The sequence below is a fragment of the Rhinoraja longicauda genome, chromosome 17 (assembly GCF_053455715.1).
Source record: "Rhinoraja longicauda isolate Sanriku21f chromosome 17, sRhiLon1.1, whole genome shotgun sequence".
In the NCBI taxonomy this organism is placed as follows: Eukaryota; Metazoa; Chordata; class Chondrichthyes; order Rajiformes; family Arhynchobatidae; genus Rhinoraja; species Rhinoraja longicauda.
Genome location: NC_135969.1, coordinates 15,673,279 through 15,695,510, shown reverse-complemented (window position 1 = coordinate 15,695,510; position 22,232 = coordinate 15,673,279). Strand labels below are relative to the sequence as shown.

The 22,232-nt window shown below is 41.7% G+C and overlaps 1 protein-coding gene across 2 annotated transcripts in view; it reads left to right on the top strand.

Annotated features, from left to right (window-relative positions):
- Positions 1-22,232, top strand: part of usp4 (ubiquitin specific peptidase 4 (proto-oncogene)) — a 68,972-nt gene that overhangs the window by 5,509 nt on the left and 41,231 nt on the right. For both annotated transcript variants that reach the window (XM_078414206.1, XM_078414207.1), the window contains exons 2-5: positions 4,465-4,592; positions 13,544-13,674; positions 17,115-17,241; positions 21,933-22,078. In XM_078414206.1, the coding sequence (XP_078270332.1) occupies positions 4,465-4,592; positions 13,544-13,674; positions 17,115-17,241; positions 21,933-22,078 (532 nt within the window). The remainder of the gene's footprint in view (positions 1-4,464; positions 4,593-13,543; positions 13,675-17,114; positions 17,242-21,932; positions 22,079-22,232) is intronic.

The following is a 22,232-nucleotide window of genomic DNA, read 5'->3' as shown; positions in this document are numbered from 1 at the left end:
TACATCAGATAAGTCGAAGATTCCACTTGGTTTGCTTGAGTCAGAGGCATTAGAATGTCATACATATTTTTACTTTTAGTTTCAATTTGTGTAATGTGAAAGAAATTGGGTAACATTTCCTCTCGCCGTTGTTTATCAGAAATGGCGAAATATCCATTAAAATTAATTCCTCCCAGATTATAGTTCAATAAAAACTGCACTTCCAGACATGCTGACATCTTTGAAATTAAGACCACTTGCGTCTGTGCAATTACTTAAGAGTACTTGAGGAAAAAAATGTATCAGCTTTCTCCCTCTTAGTAAATATTTACGCTGCCTTTAGTGGCATTCATATGAATATTCATATGAATATGCATTAGGACCCATGCCGTAATACATTTTCTCGTATGAAAATATTAAATGTGAACAAGTTCATTTTGGGTGTTTGCTCATTTTTGCTCACTACAAAGAAAACATATTTGGCTGCGAGTACCATTAACAAAATCTATTTTATTGGCCATCCCTAGTGTTCCTATGCATCCACCACCTTTGTCTGTCTAGATGACAAAAGATAGGAATTTCATTAATGCTGGCAATTAAACTTGGGGATTTACCACAGCACCACACCCTGTTGACATCATTATTTCAAGTCAATCTACCATGTCAATTCCTTTCTCAATGTCAATGTAGTTAACTACATTTATAAAGCAGTTTAAAAACTTCCAGAACGAGCACACATCTTTTAAAAATTAGCATTAAATTATTTTTGACATTAAGTGGTTTCGTTTTCAATTACATACTTGCCACTTTTTAAAGCCAATTCCAGTTTAGTTCAAAAGCTGTAAAAAAATTATGTGACTATGACTATTTTATTGCAGAAGCTATTTTGGCATTGAACTGGCAAAGAATATTTCACCTCATTTGGCAGTTAGCTTCCAGATTAAAGAAAACAAAATATATTATAATGTAATAGTCAAATGTTATTCCATTGACCTTGGAGGCAAAGATTGATCAGATTATGTTGTTAGCACTGCATAGCTGGAAATCGTAAGGGAAGATGATGTTGTGAAGACTTAGAAAAATCAATGTTATGGCATTCTAGAAAAATGATCTGTGCTTTTAAACTTGTAACAAAAGATTATTTGTAAGAAAAAAATCTGATCAGCAAAGTACCCCAAAAAATTGTTTATCCTGCTTCCTTATTTCTTTGATATTCTAAGGTGCCCCATAATCAATATTACGAGCTAACACAGCAGCAAGTCGGCAAAAATCAAGTTCCCACAATGCCATACTGTAACAAATAATATTGCAGTAACTGTAACGGTTACTGTCAGAGTCATATAGCATGGAATCAGACCCTTCAACTCAACTCGTCCATGCTGACCAAGAAGCCATTTAACTGGCTCATATTCCTTTGAAACTTTCCTACCCATGGAGCTTCTAGCATAGATCCATGTCACTTGGACTTCCATCTGCTCTATTCAGCTATACTTACCGGCACACAAAGTGCTGGAGTAACACAGCGGGTCACGCGGCGTCTATGGAGGACATGGACAGGACATGAAACCTGGCATATCCATGTCATTCAGCGATAATACCTGTGTTAGTCCAGCACATTTTGTGTGTATTTTTGTAAACCAGCATCTGCAGTTCCTTGTGTCTCCATACCTATCAACATGTTCTTCTATTTATTATTCCTTAATGTATTCCTTCAGCATTCACTTAATTGCAGTTAAGTTGCAGTTGCAGTTCATTTAAACAATATGTGCAACTAAATTTACATTTTGGACTATTCAACTTCCTTTGTAGATTTATTGTTGAAATATCTTCTCTATGTTTTATTAAATGCCCTTCAATCCGATCAGTCCTCAGATCTTGCAGTTGCAGAAAAAAAGGCCCTCTGGTAGGCTGCTATGGAAGGTTAGCTCACATGGGATCTAATGAGAGATAGCTGAATGGATAGAAAATTGGCTTCATGGATGGAAGCAGAGGGTGATGGTGGAAGGTTGCTTCTCGGACCGGAGGCCTGTGACTAGTGATGTGTCTCCGGGTTCGGCATTGGGCCCGTTACTGTTTGTTATCTACGTCAAGTAGATAAGGTGGTCAAAAAAAGCTTTTGATACATTGGCCTTCAGTCAGAGTATTGAGAAAAGAGATTGGGAGGTCATGTTGCAGTTATACAGTATAAGGCGTTGGTGAGGCCACATTTAGAGTGTTTAGTTCTGTGCACCATGTTGTAGGAAAGATGTCAGCCTGGAAAGGGTACAGAGAAGATTTACAAGGATGTTGCCAGGACTAGAGGGTCTGGGCTATTGGGAGAGGTTGTGTAGGCTGGGATTCTAATCCCTGGAGAGCAGGAGGATGAGGGGTCATCTTATTGAGGGGTATAAAATCATGAGAGGAATAGATCGGGTAGATGCACAGCCTATTGCGCAGAGTAGGTGAATCGAAGACCAGAGGACATAGGTTTAAGGTGAAGGGGAAAAATTTTAATAGGAATCTGGGGTAACTTTTTCACACAAAGGGGGGTGGGTGTATGGACAAGCTGCCAGAGGAGGTAGTTGAAGCTGGGACTATCCCAACATTTAAGAAACAGTTATAAAGGTACATGGATAGGACAGGTTTGGAGGAATATGGACCAAATGTAGGCAGGTGGGACTAGTGTAGCTGAGACATGCTGGCCGGTGTGGGCAAGTTGGGCTGAAAGTCCTCTTTCCACACTCTATGACTGTAAAATAAATAGGTGACTCTTCAGGTCGGTCTGAAAAGGGGTCCCAACTATAAACTCACCTGTCCATTTTCTCCAGAGATGCTGCCTGACCCGCTAGTTACTCCAGCATTTTCTAATCATATGCACCCAAATTAGCTGAATTGCTCTTTTTTTAATGATTTGACTAGGGAAGGATTGTTGTCTGCACTTCAGTAGATATCTGCTAACTTCTAATTGTTGGTCAATAAAAGCTTATCTGCCCATTCAATGTACTGGTAGTTGCAGTAAGACCGGTATGAATACATATTGTAAAAGGGCTGCCAGATTCTGGAAACAAGCTCAAAAGGAAAGACATACGCCGATCAGCCAAAACATTATGACCACTGACAGGTGAAGTGAATAACATTGGTTATCTTGTTACAATGGCACCTGTTAAGGGGTGGGATGTATTAGGCGGTAAGTGAACAGTCAGTTCTTGAAGTTGATGTGTTGAATGCAGGAGAAATGGGCAGGAGTAAAGACATGAGCGACTTTGACAAGGGCCAAATTATTATGGCCAAGCGACTGGGTCAGAGCATCTCTGAAACGGCAAGGCTTGTGGGGTGCTCCCGGTCAGCAGTGGTGAGTACCTACCGACAGTGGTCCGAGGAGGGACAAACCGGCGACAGGGTATTGGGCGCCCAAAGCTCATCGGTGTGCGAGGGCAACGAAGGCTATCCCATCTGGTCCGAACCGACAGAAGGTCTACTGCGGCATGGTGGAGGGAGTGTAATGCTCTGGGCAATATTCTGCTGGGAATCCCTGGGTCCAGCCATTCATGTGGACGTCAATTTGACACGTGTCACCTACCTAAACATCATTGCAGACCAGGTGCACCCCTTCATGGCAATGGTATTCCCTGATGGCAATGGCTTCTTTCAGTAGGATAATGCGCCCTGCCACACTGCACACATTGTTCGGGAATAGTTTGAGGAACATGATGAAGTGTTCACGGTGTTGCCCTGGCCTCCAAATTCTCCAGATCTCAATCCGATTGAGCATTTGTGGGATGTGCTGGATCGACAAGTCCGATCTACGGCCGCTCCACCTCGCAACCTACAGGACTTGAAGGATCTGCTGCTAATGTTTTGGTGCCAGTTACCACAGGACACCTTCAGGGGTCTTGTAGAGTCCATGTGTCAGCGGGTCGGTGCTGTTTTGGCGGCACGTGGAGGACCAACATCATGTTAAGCAGGTGGTCATAATGTTTTGTCTGAAGAAGGGTCTCGACCCGAAACGTCACCCATTCCTTCTCTCCCGAGATGCTGCCTGACCTGCTGAGTTACTCCAGCATTTTGTGAATAATGTTTTAGCTGATCGGTGTATATTACATGTAGATTCAAACTGTGGCCTTTCTTTTCACTTCCCATTCTCATTACAAATTGATGGATATAATAAAGTTGGAAGGGACGGGCACATTACATAAACGCTATTCATGTTTATTATTGTTTATATATTTTTGTTTTGGTGGGCTTAGATATTGAATATAAAGGCCAAGCGCAGCAACAGGAAAAAAATATCAGGCTGTAATACGTGGTATTGATGTATTACCTGCTCCTGAGGCTAACCCGTGGACAGGAATTACATAATTGTTGACAAATCTGTCACATTTGGAGACACACAAAGGGCCTGGGGGAAGATCACTTGAATCTCCACTGACGGGGTAATTGTGATATGTAAGAGATGAAAATAACTTCAAATCTCTAAATAACATCTTGGATGTTTTGTATTTTCAGGTACCTAATAGACAGTAGGTGGTTTAAGCAATGGAAGAAATATGTGGGTTTCGACAACTGGGACATGTACAATGTGGGAGAACGTGGAATGTTTCCAGGCCCAATTGATAATTCTGGGCTTTTTGAAGGTATTCCAAGCTCTGATTTATTTTTAAAATGTTGGAACTTCACATTTGTTTTTGGTCATAGTTCTATGAATCGAGGTTTTGATTACCCTCATTAATCACTTTGCAAAGTTATGTATCAAATCTAAGGAATCTTGGATATTTGAACACTGCCTATTATCTTTTTGGAATTTATTTCAAAAATCTGGTGTGAAATTGAAAAGCAATAGTTGTAGAACTACCACAGAGAAGGGCTGTTGCAGATCCAATTTCTATCTGTTTTTTGGGCCTTGATTCTAGCATTTAATGAAATGAAATTTCAAAATGAGCTGAAATGAAATGAATTTACATACTGTACATCCAGGTTTGCAAGCGATACTAAGTTATGAGGCACATTAAATATTTTGTGGACAGAAGCAGGTAATTGCAATGAGACACGAAATATGTAAAATTGTGACAGATGAGAATTAAAAGTGGGATGCTGTGAGAACATTCACCTTAGATCCAAGAAACATGCATCAGAAAATATTCTCATTGTGTTGAATGTGCAGAAACAAAATTGGGATAATCGGATTTGGATGTTCAAATTTTATGTACAGTATTCATTAAAAGCTAGTATGCAGGTATACAAAATAATCAAAGGTCAATTAAATTTTAAATTGTTTCCTCAAGGCAACTGAAATACAAAGCAAGTGAAGTGATGGTTTATCATTTGAAGTACTAAGTTCACTTGTGAACAGAGAAGGCTGTGGAGGCCAAGTCAATGGATATTTTTAGGGCAGAGATAGATTCTTGATTAGTACGGGTGTCAGGGGTTATGGGGAGAAGGCAAGATAATGGGGTTAGGAGGAAGGGATAGATCAGCCGTTATTTGAATGGCGGAGTAGACTTAATGGGCCGAATTGCCTAATTCTGCTCCTATCACATGAACATTGCACCTTGTTGCCTTGTGTGATGAACTGATTTATCTCTCGCACCTTTCACATAATTGTGTTGTACCGATAAGTTGCAAAAATGTTGCCTGTGTCCCCTTGAGTTTACAAAAGCAAACAATTTTTACCTTGTAAAATTGTTTTTTTATTCTACCAATGTTACCATGCAGTTCTACATTAACAGATTTCAAAATCCATGAAATTCGCTTCCCACATATGCAAAAAATGTTGATTGTGGACGCAAAAAATCTGATTTTAATGCCTAAAAAAAGTTGTGGAGGTCTGGATTAAGAGAACACGCACTGTGTAATTTAATAGCTGTTTTAATGATGATAACAATACACCAACAGCATTTTTAAAAAGCTTTAAACGCCCAACTGTTCAGTTCCCTTGTCCAAGCAATGCAGCCATATGGGAGTCACAATTGGCCTACCAGTCAGCAGTGGAAAGAAGAGTAGATATGTAGGCAAATCACAGAGATGTAACAATTATGATGCGAAAGCAGTCGGCAGTTTCAACTTCTCCAGTCTTATCTTCTGTTGCTTCACGTTTAGGGAGGAATGGGATTATTTTTAGAATAATGTTGGAGTGACATATAAGGCCCTAAATTTGGGAGGGGAGGGGAGCTAACTTCAATAATGTAAGACAGGACTGAGCAAAATTGGAATGGGAGTAGCAGGTAAGTCTACATCCAATGCGTGGGAAACTGTCAAAAGTGAAATATTGAGTTTTGTGACTGTAGGTGAAAGGGAAGGGTAAGTCCAAGGAAACCCAGGGTGTTGAGGGTTTGATAAAGAAAATAATGAAGCATATACAGATATTGAGAACTGGGAGGCCTGACAGAAAATGTGCAGGAGAAGTGGATACTTGCTTAAAATAAATGTAGAAATTAGAAAGGTAAAGGGCATGAGATATCACTGTTGGAGAAAATGAATGAAAATCCCAAAGCAATTTATAAGTATGTTAAGGGCAAGAAGATAACAAGGGAAAAATTAGAACCCTCTAGCGATTAATTGGACAGTCTGTGCACAGAGGACAGAGGCGAGGTCTTAATGAATACTCCCTATCCATATTCATCACGGTGAAGAGGATTGGAGTTGGAACAATTCAAGAGGAACAGTGAATTCTGGAACAAATTACAATTAAAAAAGAGATCTTAGCGTGCTTTAAGGGTGCTGGGAAGAGTTTGTTGGGGCTTCAACATAGATCTTTACATCTTTATTGGCCATGGATGAAATTCAGGATGACTGGAGGATAGTAACTGTGCTACCTATTATTCAACATGGGGCAGGAGGGATATGCTGGATAGACCTGTTTATCTAAAGTCTGTGACGGGAAAATTATTGGAAAAGTATAATGAGGGACAGGATTCATTTATACTTGGAAAGGCAGCAATTAATCAAACGTAGTCAATACAATATGATGCAGGGACCAATTTGATTGAGTTTTTCGAAGAGGTGAGGACAGTGCAGTTAGTCTGGTCTGCATGAACTCCACACCGGTACAAAATGTTAGAAAATGGGATCCAGAACAAATTGGATCAAAAATGGGCTTGATAATAGGAGGCAGAGGGTGTCAGGATATTTTTTTATGATTAGAAGCATGTGACCAGTGGGGTACGAGAGGGATTAGATTTAGGACTATTTGCCATATGCAGTACAGTAACGTTTTGGACATGAATGTTCTGAATATCAGTGGTTTGATTAAGAATTTTGCAGATGACCTGAAAACTGGCAATGGTAATGAGGAGGGAGGGTGTCCCTGATGGGTAAGGTGGACAGAGTGGGGGCAGGTGAAATTTAGTCCAGATAAGTGTGAGGTGGTGTACTTTGGAAGGGCAAGTAGGGATAGGACATACACGATGAATGAAGGGATCTTGCGGAGTTTCGGAAACAGAGAGACCATCATATACAGGTCCAAAGAACCCTGAAGGTAGCACCATGGGTAATTAAGGTCATTAATTGAAAAACATTATGCCTTTGGTTAACCAAGGGTATAAAAAGTAAAACCATTTACTTTCAACTATAAGTACAACTATTATGCATTAGAGTCATAGTCATTGAGTGATACAGTGTGGAGACAGGCACTTCGGCCCAACTTGCCCACAGCACCAACAATGTCCCAGCTACACTAGTCCCACTTGCCTGCGCTTGGTTCATATCCCTCCAAACCTGTCCTATCCATATACCAGACTGCTTCTGAAACGATGGGATAGTCCCAGCCTCAACTACCTCCTCTGGCAACTTGTCACCATTTGTGTGAAAAAGTTACCCCTCAGATTCCTATTAAATCTTTTCCCCTTCACCTTGAACCTGTCCTCCGGTCCTCGATTCCCCTACTCTGGGCAAGAGACGCTATGCATCTAGCCGATCTATTCCTCTCGTGATTTTGTATACCTCTTATCAGATTTCCCTTCATCCTCCTCCGCTCCATGGAATAGAGACCCAGCCTACTCAACCTCTCCCTATAGCTCACACTCTCTAGTTCTGGCAACATCCTCATAAATCTTTTCTGAACCCTTTCAAGCTTGACAATATCTTTCCTATAACATGGTGCCCAGAACTGAACACAATATTCTAAGTGCAGTCTCACCAACGTCTTATACAATTGCAACATGACCTCCCAACCTCTATACTCAATACTCTGACTGATGAAGGCCAAAGTGCCAAAAGCCTTTTTGACCACCTTATCTACCTGCGACTCAACCTTCAAGGAACCATGCACCTGTACTCCTAGATCTCTCTGTTCTACAACACTACCCAGAGGCCTACTCTGACAAAGGAGGAGGCCCAGGTCAGTGTGGGAATGGGAGGGGGGGTTAAAGTGTTGAGCAACTGGGAGATCAGGCAGGTTTAGGCAGATTGAGCGGAGGTGCTCAGCCAAATGAGCCTGTGCTTAGTCTCGCCGATATACAGGAGTCCACACCTGGAACAGTGAATGCAGTAGATGAGGCAGAGTGAGACTCAGCGCAAATTGGAGGAACAGCACCTCATATTTTGCTTGGGTAGCATACACCCCAGCAGTTTGAACATAGACTTATCTAACTTAAAACCCTTGCTCTCCCTCTCTCTCCATCCCCTTCCCAGTTCTCCGACCAGTCTTACTGTCTCCGACTACATTTTATCTCGTTACCGGCCACTCCGCTGACATTAGTCTGAAGAAGGGTCTCAACACGAAACACCACCCATTCCTTCTCTCTGTCCCGCTGAATTACCCCAGCATTTTGTGTCTATCTTCGATTTAAACCAGCATCTGCAGTTCTTTCCTACACATGTATTATGTATTGGTTAGGCTGACTGCTTGAGAGCTGTATACAGTTCTGGTTGCTGCACTATAGGAAGTTGATTGCAGAAGTGATTTACTGGGATGTCACTTGGGATGGAGTATTTGTTATGAGAGTGAATAGCTTAGAATGGCTTTACTTGAAATGGGGGAGGTTAAAGGGAGAATTGGATTGTGTTAACAAAATGCAGGGACATAGATTGTGTAGGCAGTGAGAAACGCCATAAAGAATTAGTAGAAATTGGAGGGCCTTGATTTAAGGTGGAAGGTAGGGGGTTCAGGGGAAGTGGGGAGTATTTTTACCCAAAAAATAGTTGGAATCTGGAATGTATGACTCCGTGGATGGTGGAGGCAGATACGATAGGGGTGTTTAAGAGGCTTTTAGATTTACACATGGATGTGCAAGGAATAGAGGGATATGGATCATGTACGGGCAGATGAGATCAGTTTAGCTTGGCACTGTGTTCAGCACAAACATTGTGAGCTGAAGTGCCTTTTCCTGCGCTGTGCTGCTCTGAGATGAACATTTCAATGACCGCGGCAATAAGCTTCAGAGCCAGGGGCTGAAAAATGGGATCAGTGTAGATGGATACTCAATGGTGAATGTGGATGTGGTGGGCCGAAAGACCTGTATCTATGTTGGTATGATTCTGTTGTTCTTTGTATGTGTTCTTTTGACCATTTCATGGTAATATAGGCTGATATGTGGAATTCTAGATTGTACTTGGTTCATAAAAGTGTTTGTAAGCAAGAGATTTTCATTATTGAATCATGATAGAGAAATTTTGAGTTCAATGAAATATTAATGTCTTCTGTGGGTATTTGGTTTGATGTGTAATATTTCTCTCATTCCAGTATCAATTGAGACTACCATTGCTCTGTTACTTTTAGAAATTTAAAATTTGGTATGTTTATTTAAAATATTTGGTAGAGAAAATCTGCTCTTGGGCCATTCTTAGTCACATGTGTGACTATAAATGTGAAAAATTGTGGAATACATCTCTTCTAATTCTGAAAGCATTATAGGTATATTGTTTTGTACTGTATATATATATGACCTATATATGTCAAAGTTTATCAAGTGAAATTTTTATATGTTACGCTGACAATGTTTGTTTAGAGTCAGAGGTCGAATATGACTGGTCACGTGTGTGACCTCATGTTTGGCCTCTGACTAAACAAACATTGTCAGTGTAACATATAAAATAATTTCACTTGATAAACTTTGACATATAGGTCATATATATACAGTACAAAACAATATACCTGTAATGCTTTCAGAATTAGAAGAGATGTATTCCACAATTTTGGTCACACACGTGACTAAGAATGGCCCACTTGAGAATTAGTGTAATTAGTTTTGGGTCTAATGTTTGTCTGTAGAGTAGCTTTTATATTTAAACATTGTTTTGTAAACTGTCAGTTCATACTGAGCATCCTTTCTAAAATAGAACTGCTGAACAAACTTCTTGGCTGAAGTGCTCCTGGAACATCCAGAGGTCAGATTAATGTGTGCTGAGTATCTGACATCTTTGGCTGCTGTTGAGAGCCATCTGAGTGGTTCAGAATAGATACAGTTGCTACCCATGAAATGTTTTCTCTCTGTGTGCCAACTGCAGTGGTTGTCATTTGATCTGGCCCGAGCCCTTCACAACCTTTTATTATTGAAGAAAAAGGTAATTTTATCCAATTTGGAGAGGCATGAGTCAGATTCAAGGAAAGTGCATTAGATGATTGACGAGAATGTCATGGTAAGGTTCCAATTCTATCTGGCAGCTTATTAAGCCGATTACAAATCTGGAAATAAAATGTAACTTGCGATTGAGGAGGCAAAGAAGCTTCAAGGGTATATTAGTCGCCTAATGAATAGCTGAGAGGTTGGCAGTTGAAATAAATGTGGGAAAATGTTATCTTTAATTCTGGTGGATTAAATGAGATTTGAAAGGTGTTGGTGTTTAGAAGAGCAAGTCCTTGTGTGCGAATTGTTGAGTGTTAACTGGCAGATAGAGCAAATAAATGGATTGTATGTTGGAGCCCCAAGAGACTGCTGATGGTGGAATCGAGCAAAAGGCAAACTGCTGGAGGAACTCAGCAGGTCAAGTTACATCTGTGGCGGTAAGGGGGTGGCTGATGTTTCGAATTGAGACCCTGCTTCAAGACAGAGTGTTAGGGAAAAGAGTTGATTTAAAGTGGATGGGGGGGGGGGAGACAGACTGGTATTTGGTAAGTACAGCCAACTGAAATGGGGAGCGGCAGTGATGGGCAGATGGAGCCAGGAGTGGGTGGGGCAGTTTTGAATCTAGTTGGTGAGTGTTGGGTGAAAACGGATATAGGGAAAAGAGATGGAAACAGGTAAAGGAGGGGAGGGAGAAGGTAGAGACAGACCAGTAAGTGATATGAAGCTTGACAAAGGAAGGATAATGGGCAATCTCCCGGTTGCCGGACACTAATTCTCCTTCCCATTCTTACACAGACCTTTCTGTCCTAGATCTCCTCCATTGTCAGAGTCAGGCTAAACGCAAATTGGAGGAACAGCATCTCATATTTTGCTTGGGCAGCTTACAGCCCAGTGGTATGAATATTGATTTCTCTCACTGCAGATAGCCCCGGCATTCCCTCTCTATCCCTCCCCCACCCAAGTCATGCTAGGTTCTCGTTTTCACCCTACAAACAGTTAACAATGGCCTGTTTCTTTTGTCATCGTTACTTTTTTGCATATCTTTTATTCATTGTTCTTTATTTCTCCATAACATTGTCTATATCTCTTGTTTCCCTTATCCCTAACCAGTCTGAAGAAGGGTCTCAATCCAAAATGTCGCCCATTCCTTCTCTCCAGAGATGCTGCCTGCCCCGTTGAATTTCTCTGCCTTTTTGTATCTATCTAAGAATAATGGGTAAATGGAAGCAGATGGGGGAGGGGATTGGAAAGGTAGGCCAGGGAGGAAGAAACCCAGGTCGGTGGGTGATGGGCAGATGGATCTACGTGGGGGAGGGTAACAAATCTAAGTAATGGGAGCGGGATGTGTTGGAAAAGATGAGCAAGGGGCAAACCTAGGCGGGCCAGTTGGACTCGACTTGGAGTTGGAAAGGAACATGGGTGTGGGTTATCTAAAATTAGAGAATTCAGTTTAGTTTGTATGTTGGCCTATATTTCAAGAGGATTTGAGTACAAGAATAAAGATGTCTTATTGAAGCCACACCGCAAAGTTTGTGTCTGCCTTTCTACTTTAAAGAAATATAAGTGCAATAGGGGGGACAGTAACAAAAATTCACTTGATTGAATCCTGTGACGAGAGGTTTTGTTCTAATGAGGAGAGATTAAGCCGTCTAAACTCTCTTCAGTTTAAAAGAACAAGTTGGACTCATTAAAACAAAATTCTGCTTGAATTGTCAGAATAGATGTAAAGATGTTCTCTTCAGAAGGTCTGGAGAACGTCCTGATCTGAAACGTTGTCTGCTCATTCCCTCCATAGATGCTGTCTGACCTACTGAGTTCCTCCAACACTTTGTTTTTTACTCAAGATTCCAGCATTGGCAGTATCTTTTGTCTCTAATTGATTTGTCTAGAGCAAGGGGTCACGGTCTCAAAATGAGGCATTAACCTATCAGAACGGAGACCATCCCCCTGACATTAGTCTGAAGAAGGGTCTCGACCCGAAACGTCACCCATTCCGTCTCTCCTAGATGCTGAGTTACTCCAGCATTTTGTGATACCTTCAGAAATGAGATAAGGAGTTTCTTTACCCAGAGAGAACCAAATCTTCACAAAATTTCATTCAAGAGGGCCCGGGTACCTTAGTCACGCTCTAACTTGTTGTTCCAGTAAACTGAGGTTCAGTCTTGGCCTTGAGTATTCTGTGGATGGCTTGCACTTTCTCCCATTTATTGCCTAGGTTTCTCTGACGTGCTCCGTTAGAAGATTAATTGGCCACTGTAACTTATCTCAAAAAACCCAACTATTAACCAAATTATACGGTCAAAACACTTAATTTTACCGATTAAACGTGAAAGTACTTAAACCTCATTTTTTGCTAACTTTTCACGACAACATTTGTCCTTGCATCATGCAAGAATCTCTCTCCTGGTAATTTGCTCTGACCCTGCTATTGCCATTCAGTGATTCCATACACCAAGATCCACATTTGTGCTGGAAGCAACCACGCCTCATTACATAATTTGAATTCACCGGAACTTACAACTTTTTTTCGTTTATAATCCGTTGACATAAAATACCTGCAGCTTTTCTCTCATATCTAGGACTCTTGATTGCTGCTGCTTGTGCAGTTAACCTTTTTATTTGGCAATTATTCACAAAATGCTGGAGTAACTCAGCAGGTCAGGCAGCATCTCGGGAGAGAAGGAATGGGTGACGTTTCGGGTCGAGACCCTTCTTCAGACAAATCAGTTAAGAGTTAGCTATGTAAATATGGAATAGCTAGGGCAATGAAAAGATTTTCTGTATATACATTTAAACATAAAACACTTTCATTGGAAAATACAATTTATCGACCAATCGCTTTTCATTGCACCTTTATCTTCTCACTTTGAACCAAGGGATCTCTATTTTTCTGATTCTTTTTAATTTTGAGAAACCGTATTAAAGATCCATGTTTAAAATAGTATTTAAGTCATACTTGACTTTGATAGTAATGTGTCCATTTTTATTTTAACTCTGAACTCAATTCTTTCTTCAAAGGAAACTTGGGTTTCTTTAATGTTGCTATATCTTAACTTGTAGTACCTTACTATTTTTTAATGCAGAAGTGGACTCTCAGGTCCTGAAGGAACATTTGATTGATGAGCTGGATTATGTCTTGGTTCCCACAGAAGCTTGGAACAAGTTGGTCAGTTGGTATGCATGCATTGAGGGTCAGGAGCCCATTGTACGAAAGGTAAGATTGTATATCAACTCGAATTGCGAATGTCTGACTTAATCACACCCTATACATGAACATGCTCCCATATATATATTAAGTTCAAACAAAAAATTGTTGCTGGGGGAAGGTGGTTTGGTAGCAACAAGTTACAGGTAAACTCCCTGCAGCAATCGGACTCCAATGTCTCTTAAGTACCCAGATTCACCACTGGAGGCTACTTAAGAAAGTTGCTTTGTAAATTAACAAGCAATCACTTCTATTGATACTTGTGCAACAGTAGTCTATCATAATGTAATAGCCATTGATACTTCAAGCTCTTCAAAACCAACCATTGAGTGTGCAATATCCCAATTCTGTACCATTGTAACCATGCATGGGAAGGCAATAAATAAATATTCATATTAATTAACCCTCGGTAATGCCATTCATTACAATATAGTGGAGGTATGGTTACATATGAAGTGATGTATGTTTTCTGATTCATGGATGTCTGCAAAAACAGAGATCATTCATAACCTGGATCAACCTGTACAAAATATTGGTATGGGTTATTAGCATCTGATTTTCAGGTTATTTGTACTTAATTGTGCAGACACAAATTTTGAGTTAATTTTGATGCTAATTTATACTGGAAAAATAAAGGCAGCATGCCATGAAATAAAGTGACTTTGGAGCGCAAAACACTTATGTTTGCATGTTAGATTTTAAATAAAAACTTGCTGTTCTGAGGACCTTTTAGAATGCTTATATATTAAATATTGTTTTTATAGCGTGGAACTAGACACAATTATGAGATCAGTGAACCAGTTTTGGTTTTACAACAGTCATAAATTGTTTTAGCATCAACTCTCAAATTAGTCTGCAAATGGCAGGATTAATTCTCTTAAGTCGATTATTTGTTCATTACTGTTAATAGTACACTACTTTGTATATGTACAGGGAACATTGCAGCAAAAAGATTAAAGAAAATGTTTCCTAAATATAGTTTTCAATAGCTAAGAGTTACATTTATTATGCTCCCTGCCTGATGGTGATTTTTTAAAACTGAACAAATGAAAGGCCCAGATGGCCAATCTGGGCGAGTACTAAAGTCTTGTGCCACTCAGCTTGCTCCAGTACTCACCACAATATTCAACCTCTCCTTGGCCAAGTCCGTGGTCCCTGCATGCTTCAAAAGCACCGTACCAGTGCCAAAGAATGCCTCTCCAGTTTGTTTGAATGACTATCGGCCGGTGGCCCTCACCTCGGTGGTCATGAAATGCTTCGAGAGGCTGATCAAGAACCACATCTGCGCCTTCCTCCCTCACAATATGGACCCGCTGCAGTTCACATACCGTCCAAACAGATCCACGGATGATGCGGTCTCCCAGGTTCTGCACACCGCTCTCTCTCATCTTGACAGCCAGAAGGGGGGCTATGTGAGGATGCTGTTCATTGATTTTAATTCAGCTTTCAACACAATAGTCCCCACCAGACTGGCTGAGAAGCTGCTGAAACTGGAGCTTAACACTCCCCTGTGTGCCTGGATCCTGGACTTTCTCACCGCCAGGCCCCAAGTGGTCAAGATGGGAAGACATACATCTAACCCCCTCACCCTGAACACAGGATTCCCCCCAGGGTCGCCTCCTTAGCCCCCTACTGTACTCCCTGTACACACATGACTGTGTGGCCAGGTTCAGCTCCAACTCCATCATCAAGTTTGCTGACGACACTGTGGTGGTGGGCCTGATAACGAGGAGAAGGCCTACCGGGAGGAGGTGGCTGATCTGGCACTCTGGTGTCAGGACAACAGCCTCCTCTTGAATGTCACAAAATCTAAGGAGCTGATTGTAGACTTTAGAAGGGCTCAACTTCCGAGGACGTACACGCCACTGGTGGTAAATGGGATTACTGTGGATAGGGTGAGCAGCTTTAAATACCTGGGAGTCCACATCACAGAGGATCTAACATGGACAACACACATTGCCGCACTGGTGAGCAAGGCAAGGCAGCGCCTTTACCACCTCAGACAGTTGAGGAAATTCAGAGTCTCTCTGAGGATCCTTCAGTGCTTCTACTCTGGGGCTGTAGAAAGCATCTTGTCCGGAAACATCTCAATCTGGTTTGGGAATAGCTCTGCCCAGGACAGGAAGGCCCTGCGGAGAGTAGTGCGTTTGGCTGAACGCACTATGGGAACTACACTCGCCCCCCTGCAGGACCTATACATCAGGAGGTGCAGATCCAGAACCAGCAACATTATGGGGGACCCCTACCACCCAGCAACGGACTGTTCCAGCTGCTACGGTCAGGCAAACGCCTCCACTGTCACGCTGTAAAAACAGAGAGGATGAGACGGAGTTTCTTCCCACAGGCCATCAGGACTGTTAACTCTCATATCACCAGGGACTAATTTAATTTACTGTATTTTTTGTGTTAAAAGTTATTTTTCTATTCTGTTTTGTAGTTTTAGCATAATCCGCAGGTGTTGCCACTTTCATTTCACTGCACATCTTGTATATGTATTTCACAAATAAAGTTGACTTGACTTGACTACAAATGAAAAATACCCGGAAATCAGGTCCTGCAACATTTGTGGAAAGAGAAGCCGAGTTAATGCATCAGACTCTGCAACTTTAGATTAACTTTTCCTATCCCAGTTTTGACCTGAAACACTAACTTTATTTCTCTCTCCAGAGATGCTACCTGACCGAATGCATTTCCAGCATGTTTTGTCCTTATTTCCGAACCCACAGCAGCATTTTTTTTAAATTCAGATTCAAAATGTTTTTTTTGGAATAATCTACCATCTGTCATGTAAATATATTAAACCTTTAGCTTCTTCCTGTCCTTAACATTCCTTGAGGTAATGCCTTCTGGATATATTTTTTAATTAATTTGATGTTTGGTCTCTTTAGCTTAATAAACTGCTGAAAAATGTTCACTATTTTAGTGTTTTATTGTCTCAACCCTCTATTAATAAATTTATACATTTAAAAAGAGCACCATTCCCTGTTGGAAAAATAATGAGGAACTAAAATTGCAAGTTAATGGTTGACTCAAGTTAATGTTTGCTCAATTACCGAATATTTGAGACTAGTTTACAAAGCTCAGTCTTTATATTAAGAAAAAAACATGCATAATTAGTATCTGAACTTGGCCATTGACCGCCTAAATGGGGTTAACACATTTAATTAATTCAACTATCACACTAGATTGCAGCAATTCAAATGTTGGCATACAGTGCTTCAATATTCTTTTGAGTGTAATATTTCGTTCAGTTCACAAGTTTGCCAGAAAGTGTATCACCAGTGAGCCGTATGCCAGCCAGTTTGAGCTGTTGGTAAAAATTTGGGGGCATATCTCTTTTTAAAAAATCTACTCATTGCGTCTTTCATACAAATGCTCTAATCCTTATTTTTGTTTCCATGATCCGTTGGCTTTGTGTTTTCTAATGCTGTGGTGTATTCCATTCTCAGGTCGTTGAACATGGAATGTTTGTGAAGCATTGTAAAGTAGAGGTTTACCTCCTAGAATTGAAATTGTGTGAGAACAACAACATGGACAATGTGGTGACACGCCACTTCAGCAAAGCAGATACCATAGGTAAAACACTTTTGATAACTTGTAATTTCTGTTCTGTTGTAAAACGAAATCCTCCAATCAATTTTAAACCACTGCATTGTTCTTAATATTGCATCATACAGTTATTCTTTTTGGTTTTGTGATGAGTCAAGAGGTTTTGTGGAAATAAGAAACTTCTCCCCCAACTCCTCTCCCCACCTTTCACTCTGGATTTATTAGGCAAGAAATCGAGCAGGCCATCCGACGGCTGAGAACCGGTAATGCACCAGGCACCGAAGGCATTCACCCGGAATACATAAAAAACCAAGGTAAGAAGGCAACCAGCTGGCCGTGCTCCTTCCTCTCCATGTATTTCTGCTGCTTGAAGCTGCCAAAGATCTGGCGCCATGCCAAGGTGATCGCTCTGCCGAAGCCAAACAAGCCCAGCGATGACCCCAAGGGATACCGACCCATCTCACTGCCGTGTGTCCCATACAAGCTCCTGGAACGTCTCCTTCAGACACGTCTCAACTCAGTGATCGATCCCCAGCTTCCCACAGAACAGGCTGGTTTCCGAAGCGGTAGGTCAACGGCGGACCAGGTGAACCTCCTGTGCCAAGACTTAGAGGACAGCTTCCAGGCAGGGGAGAAGGCTGGCGCTGTCATCTTGGACCTCACAGCTGTGTACGATACTGTCTGGCTGCGTGGACTACATATGAAGCTTCTGGAAACCATCCCAGACAAGCACACGGTGAGCTTCATCATGGAGATGCCGAGCAACCGCAGCTTCCGGCTACACACCAGCAACGGCCAATGCAGCAGGGTGAGGAAACTCAAGAACGGCGTCCCACAGGGCTCTGTGCTGGCACCAATGCTGTTCAACATCTACATCCATGACCTGCTTGCAACCCAGTCAAAGAAGTATGGCTATGCTGATGACCTGGCCATTCTACTCAGTAAGCCATCCTGGGAAGCAGCAGAAGAGGGCCTCTCTGAAGACATGAACATCTTGTCTTCATATTTGAGGAACTGGCGACTTAAGCTCAGCACGGGTAAGACAACATCCTCAATGTTCCATCTTAACAACAGTGAAGCGACTCGCGAGATGAACGTCATGGTGGATAACGCCCGGTTACAGTCCCAGCCCGCCCCCACATTCCTCGGAGTGAAGCTCGACAGAACGCTGTCATTCAAACACCTGGAAGGTGTCACGGTAAAGATAAGCGCCCTTGCCGCACTGATATGCCGCCTAGCCGGCACCACATGGGGAGCCACGACGAAGACACTGCGCATGTCCACAGTGGCCCTTGTGTTCTCAGCCGCCGAGTACTGCGCCCCGGTCTGGTGCCGTAGCCCTCGCGCTAAGAAGCTGGATGCTGCCCTCAACAGCGCCCTGCGGACTGTCTCCGGATGCCTACGAGCTACCCCAGTATAACTACTGCCCTACCTTGCCGGCATCTCCCCGGCCAACATCAGACGAGAAGCAGCCACGCTGGCCCTTTCTCGAAAGGCACGGACGAGTGATTTCCACCTTCTCCAACAGATCGTCACAGAGACACCACGACATGTGCGCCTCAAATCACGGCACCCCTTTGCCATGCAAGCCCTCCAGCTGCTCTGTACAACGCCGGTTGACACTTCCAAGGCCACCTGGGTCAAGACGAGATGGAGAGATCAGTGGAAGTCAGCGGAACCATCTAGGCTACACCGCTACATCGGTGAACCCATAGACGTCCCTGGCCAGGACCAGCCCCGAAAGCAGTGGATAACCCTCAATCGCCTGAGGACAGGCGTCGGACGCTATGGAGTAGCGATGAAGAGGTGGGGTCTCGTGGACAGTGCCTTCTGCGAGTGTGGGGACCCAACACAGACAGTGGAGCACATAGTCACCAGTTGCCCCAAATACCGGCCACCGAATGGTGAACAAGGTCAGATTGACCTGGACGATGACACGTTGGCCTGGCTCGCCTCAACGGAGCTGCAGGTCTAAAAGACATACGACAGAAGAAGAAGGCATTAGTTCCCTTTAAATAGTTTAAACTTATCACAGTACTCCAAGGGCACACCATTGTTTCTTTTAGATAGACAATGCACGATAGAAGTATTAAGGAAGTGGGTCACACTCTTTTGGAAGTAAGTGGAACAAATCTCAAGTTTGTACTGAGGAAATTTGTCCCTTGGAAGCTTTTAACCAAAATATGAGACCCAAATGCAAGCAGAAAATAATGGAAATACTGAACAGGGCAGGTAATATTTTTGGAGAATGAGAAACATTTGCTTTTCAGGTCAGCATAAGCTTATAATCAGAGCTGATGAAAATGTATTGATCTGAAACATGAGTTGTTTGCCTCACTGTAGATGCTACTATGGAGCGGAGTATTTCCACTATTTTCCGTTGTTAAAGATTTCTAACAGCTTCTGAATTCTGCCTTTTGCCTATGAATTCTGCCTTTTGCCTATGAAACCCCAATTTTTTTTTAAGCATTTGAGGAAAAATAATTTGTAAAACAATGAGGGGAAAAGAGGAGAGGATTAGGACTGACTGGATTACTGCATTTACCCCTCTTCCAGCTTCCTCCCCACCCCCCACCACAATCAGTCTGAAGAAAGATCCTGACCCTAAACATCGCCCATCCATATTCTCCAGAAATGCTGCCTGACCCACTGAATTACTCCAGCGCTTTGTCTTTTTTATTTAAAGTGATTTGGCTGTTGTGGATTTAATGGTGCCCTTTTCAAAACAATGGGTTCTGGTTAGCTTTACCTATGATTTTGTTTCTGGGTGCAAAAAAGGTTAATTGCTTGTTATTTACACCTGCAAATGTTGGTCAGCCTTGCTGTACTTTATTAAATTTGGTGAACACAGACTATTGAATTAAGTCAATTACTACAGCAAGTTTAAGAATATTTTATATTAAAACCATAGTGCATCCCAATCCCCAAGAATTATTTTTCATGATATGGGCTTAGAAGTATTAATGATATATATTGCACGCAGAGAGGTATCTTTGAGAAGAAACTATTAAAAAGACACTATGATTGTGTTTACAACCGGGTATAAAATGAAAGTCCAGACCATTTATCCCATGGTATCACTCTAGTTGGACTTGAAAATGGGCTTGTTGTTTGCAGGTGTGTGGTGAATTGGCAGAAAGGGAGAAGGAGAGGAAAAATTACGCACAGAACAAACGATGCAATGTTGCTTTTCACAGTAAATAGCGCCTCTCTGCAGGGCTTCTTCATTCATTAATGGATTTGCTGAAAAAAGCACATCAAATTTTTGTCAACTCACCAAGAATCAGAAATGACTGTCGCCCCCCCCCCCCGCATTCTCCTTATTGACTCGTGTTAAATTTCATTTTATCTCAAACCATTTTCATGATTGCTGTGGGTTAATAGCAATTTGCAGCCATGAATGGTGCTGTGTTTTTGAATCTTCATGTTTTTCCTCGGATCTGCATCTTGTGTAACGTTCTCTGCTTAAGCTTATTTGTGGAGGCCTTGACCCGTGTCAAACTCTAGACTTTAGCAAGTGGCAAATTATTTACGAGCAGTCAGTAGATGGGAAAGGAATAATGTAAATCTGTCTGAGCTGTGCATTTGCAATTCCTCTAGTTCCTACTTGGAACAGTTCTGTCATGCACACCCATCTACTGTTCTTGTTTCAAAACACTAGGTTCTGGTTAGGTTTCCACTGATTTATAGTTGGCTGGAAAATGTAGCCATCTAATCATCTGATAATGAGCATAAGAAACTAACCCGGCTCTTGATTTTGCGAGAACGTCATTCAGACCATCACGCTTTCCTTCTCGTGCTAGAAACACGGTGGAACTCGAGCCACTTCTGGTTCTAGATGAGGAAAATTAATCATGAAGCCAAAAAGCTCCCAAAACTTTACAAATAATGAAGCATGTGACATGGAGACATCTGAAAGAATCATCAGACGCTGGAAATTTGAGCAAAACGCACAGATCTGGAGGAACTTAGTGGGTCAGGCAGCATCTGCGGAGGGAATGGACAGACAATGTTTTGGGTCGGGACCCACATGTGATATCTTGGGGTTCATACTTCACAAAGCTAAAATGTTGAGCAAATTCTAATTTAACAATTTGAAATTTCCTGTCGGTAAAAATTAACGTTGTACTTTGGAACTCTTAGAATTTATTAGAACTTCATAGTTGTGCCAGATTACCAACATACATACCTTCAAATTTTTTCCACTACCCCCGCTAGGCATTCTTATATGGGAGTCCATCGCATTTAGAATTGGGTTAAGGATTGAATTTTTTTGCTGGTTTCCATTGAAATACCTTCCGTCTGAGTGGGGCTTAGGTTTGAGAAGTTTATTTACTTTTGCTGTGGAGAGAAATCTGAATTTTCTGTTTCACAAAATATATTCCAAGTTCTTGCATTTCCTCCATGCCACTAATACTTTGATTACAAGATGTGCAATGTTCCATGTAAAAAGAAAATGGAATCTTGTGAGAGGGGAGCTCTGAAGAAGGATCTCAACCAAAAACATCACCCATTCCTTCTATCCAGAGATGCTGCCTGTCCCGCTGAGTTACTCCAGCTTTTTGTGTCTATCGTGAGAGTTCATCTCGTTTTAAAAGGGCCCCTTTATACATGAGATGTTGCTGTCATTGATATTTTTACTTGCTGTTCTGAGAACCATTGTGTTGAATTCATTTATTTATTTGTTGTAATTGGTACTTTTCTTTCCCCAAAAAAAGATACAATAGAGAAGGAGATGCGAAAGCTGTTCAGTATCTCACTCGAGAAGGAGACAAGGTTGTGGAATAGATACATGACAAATACTTATGAACCACTTAACAAGCCAGATAGCACAGTGCAAGATGCTGGTCTGTATCAGGGCCAGGTGAGTGTGGCATTTTGATGTTTTGCATGAAGACTGAGGATGGTAATGAGTGCAGTTGAGATTTTGTAAGAAAAGTATAATTTTGAGTGGATTTATATATAATCTATATAAATCAGTTTAGCAATCTAGGAGAGAGGGACTGGGTGACGTTTCG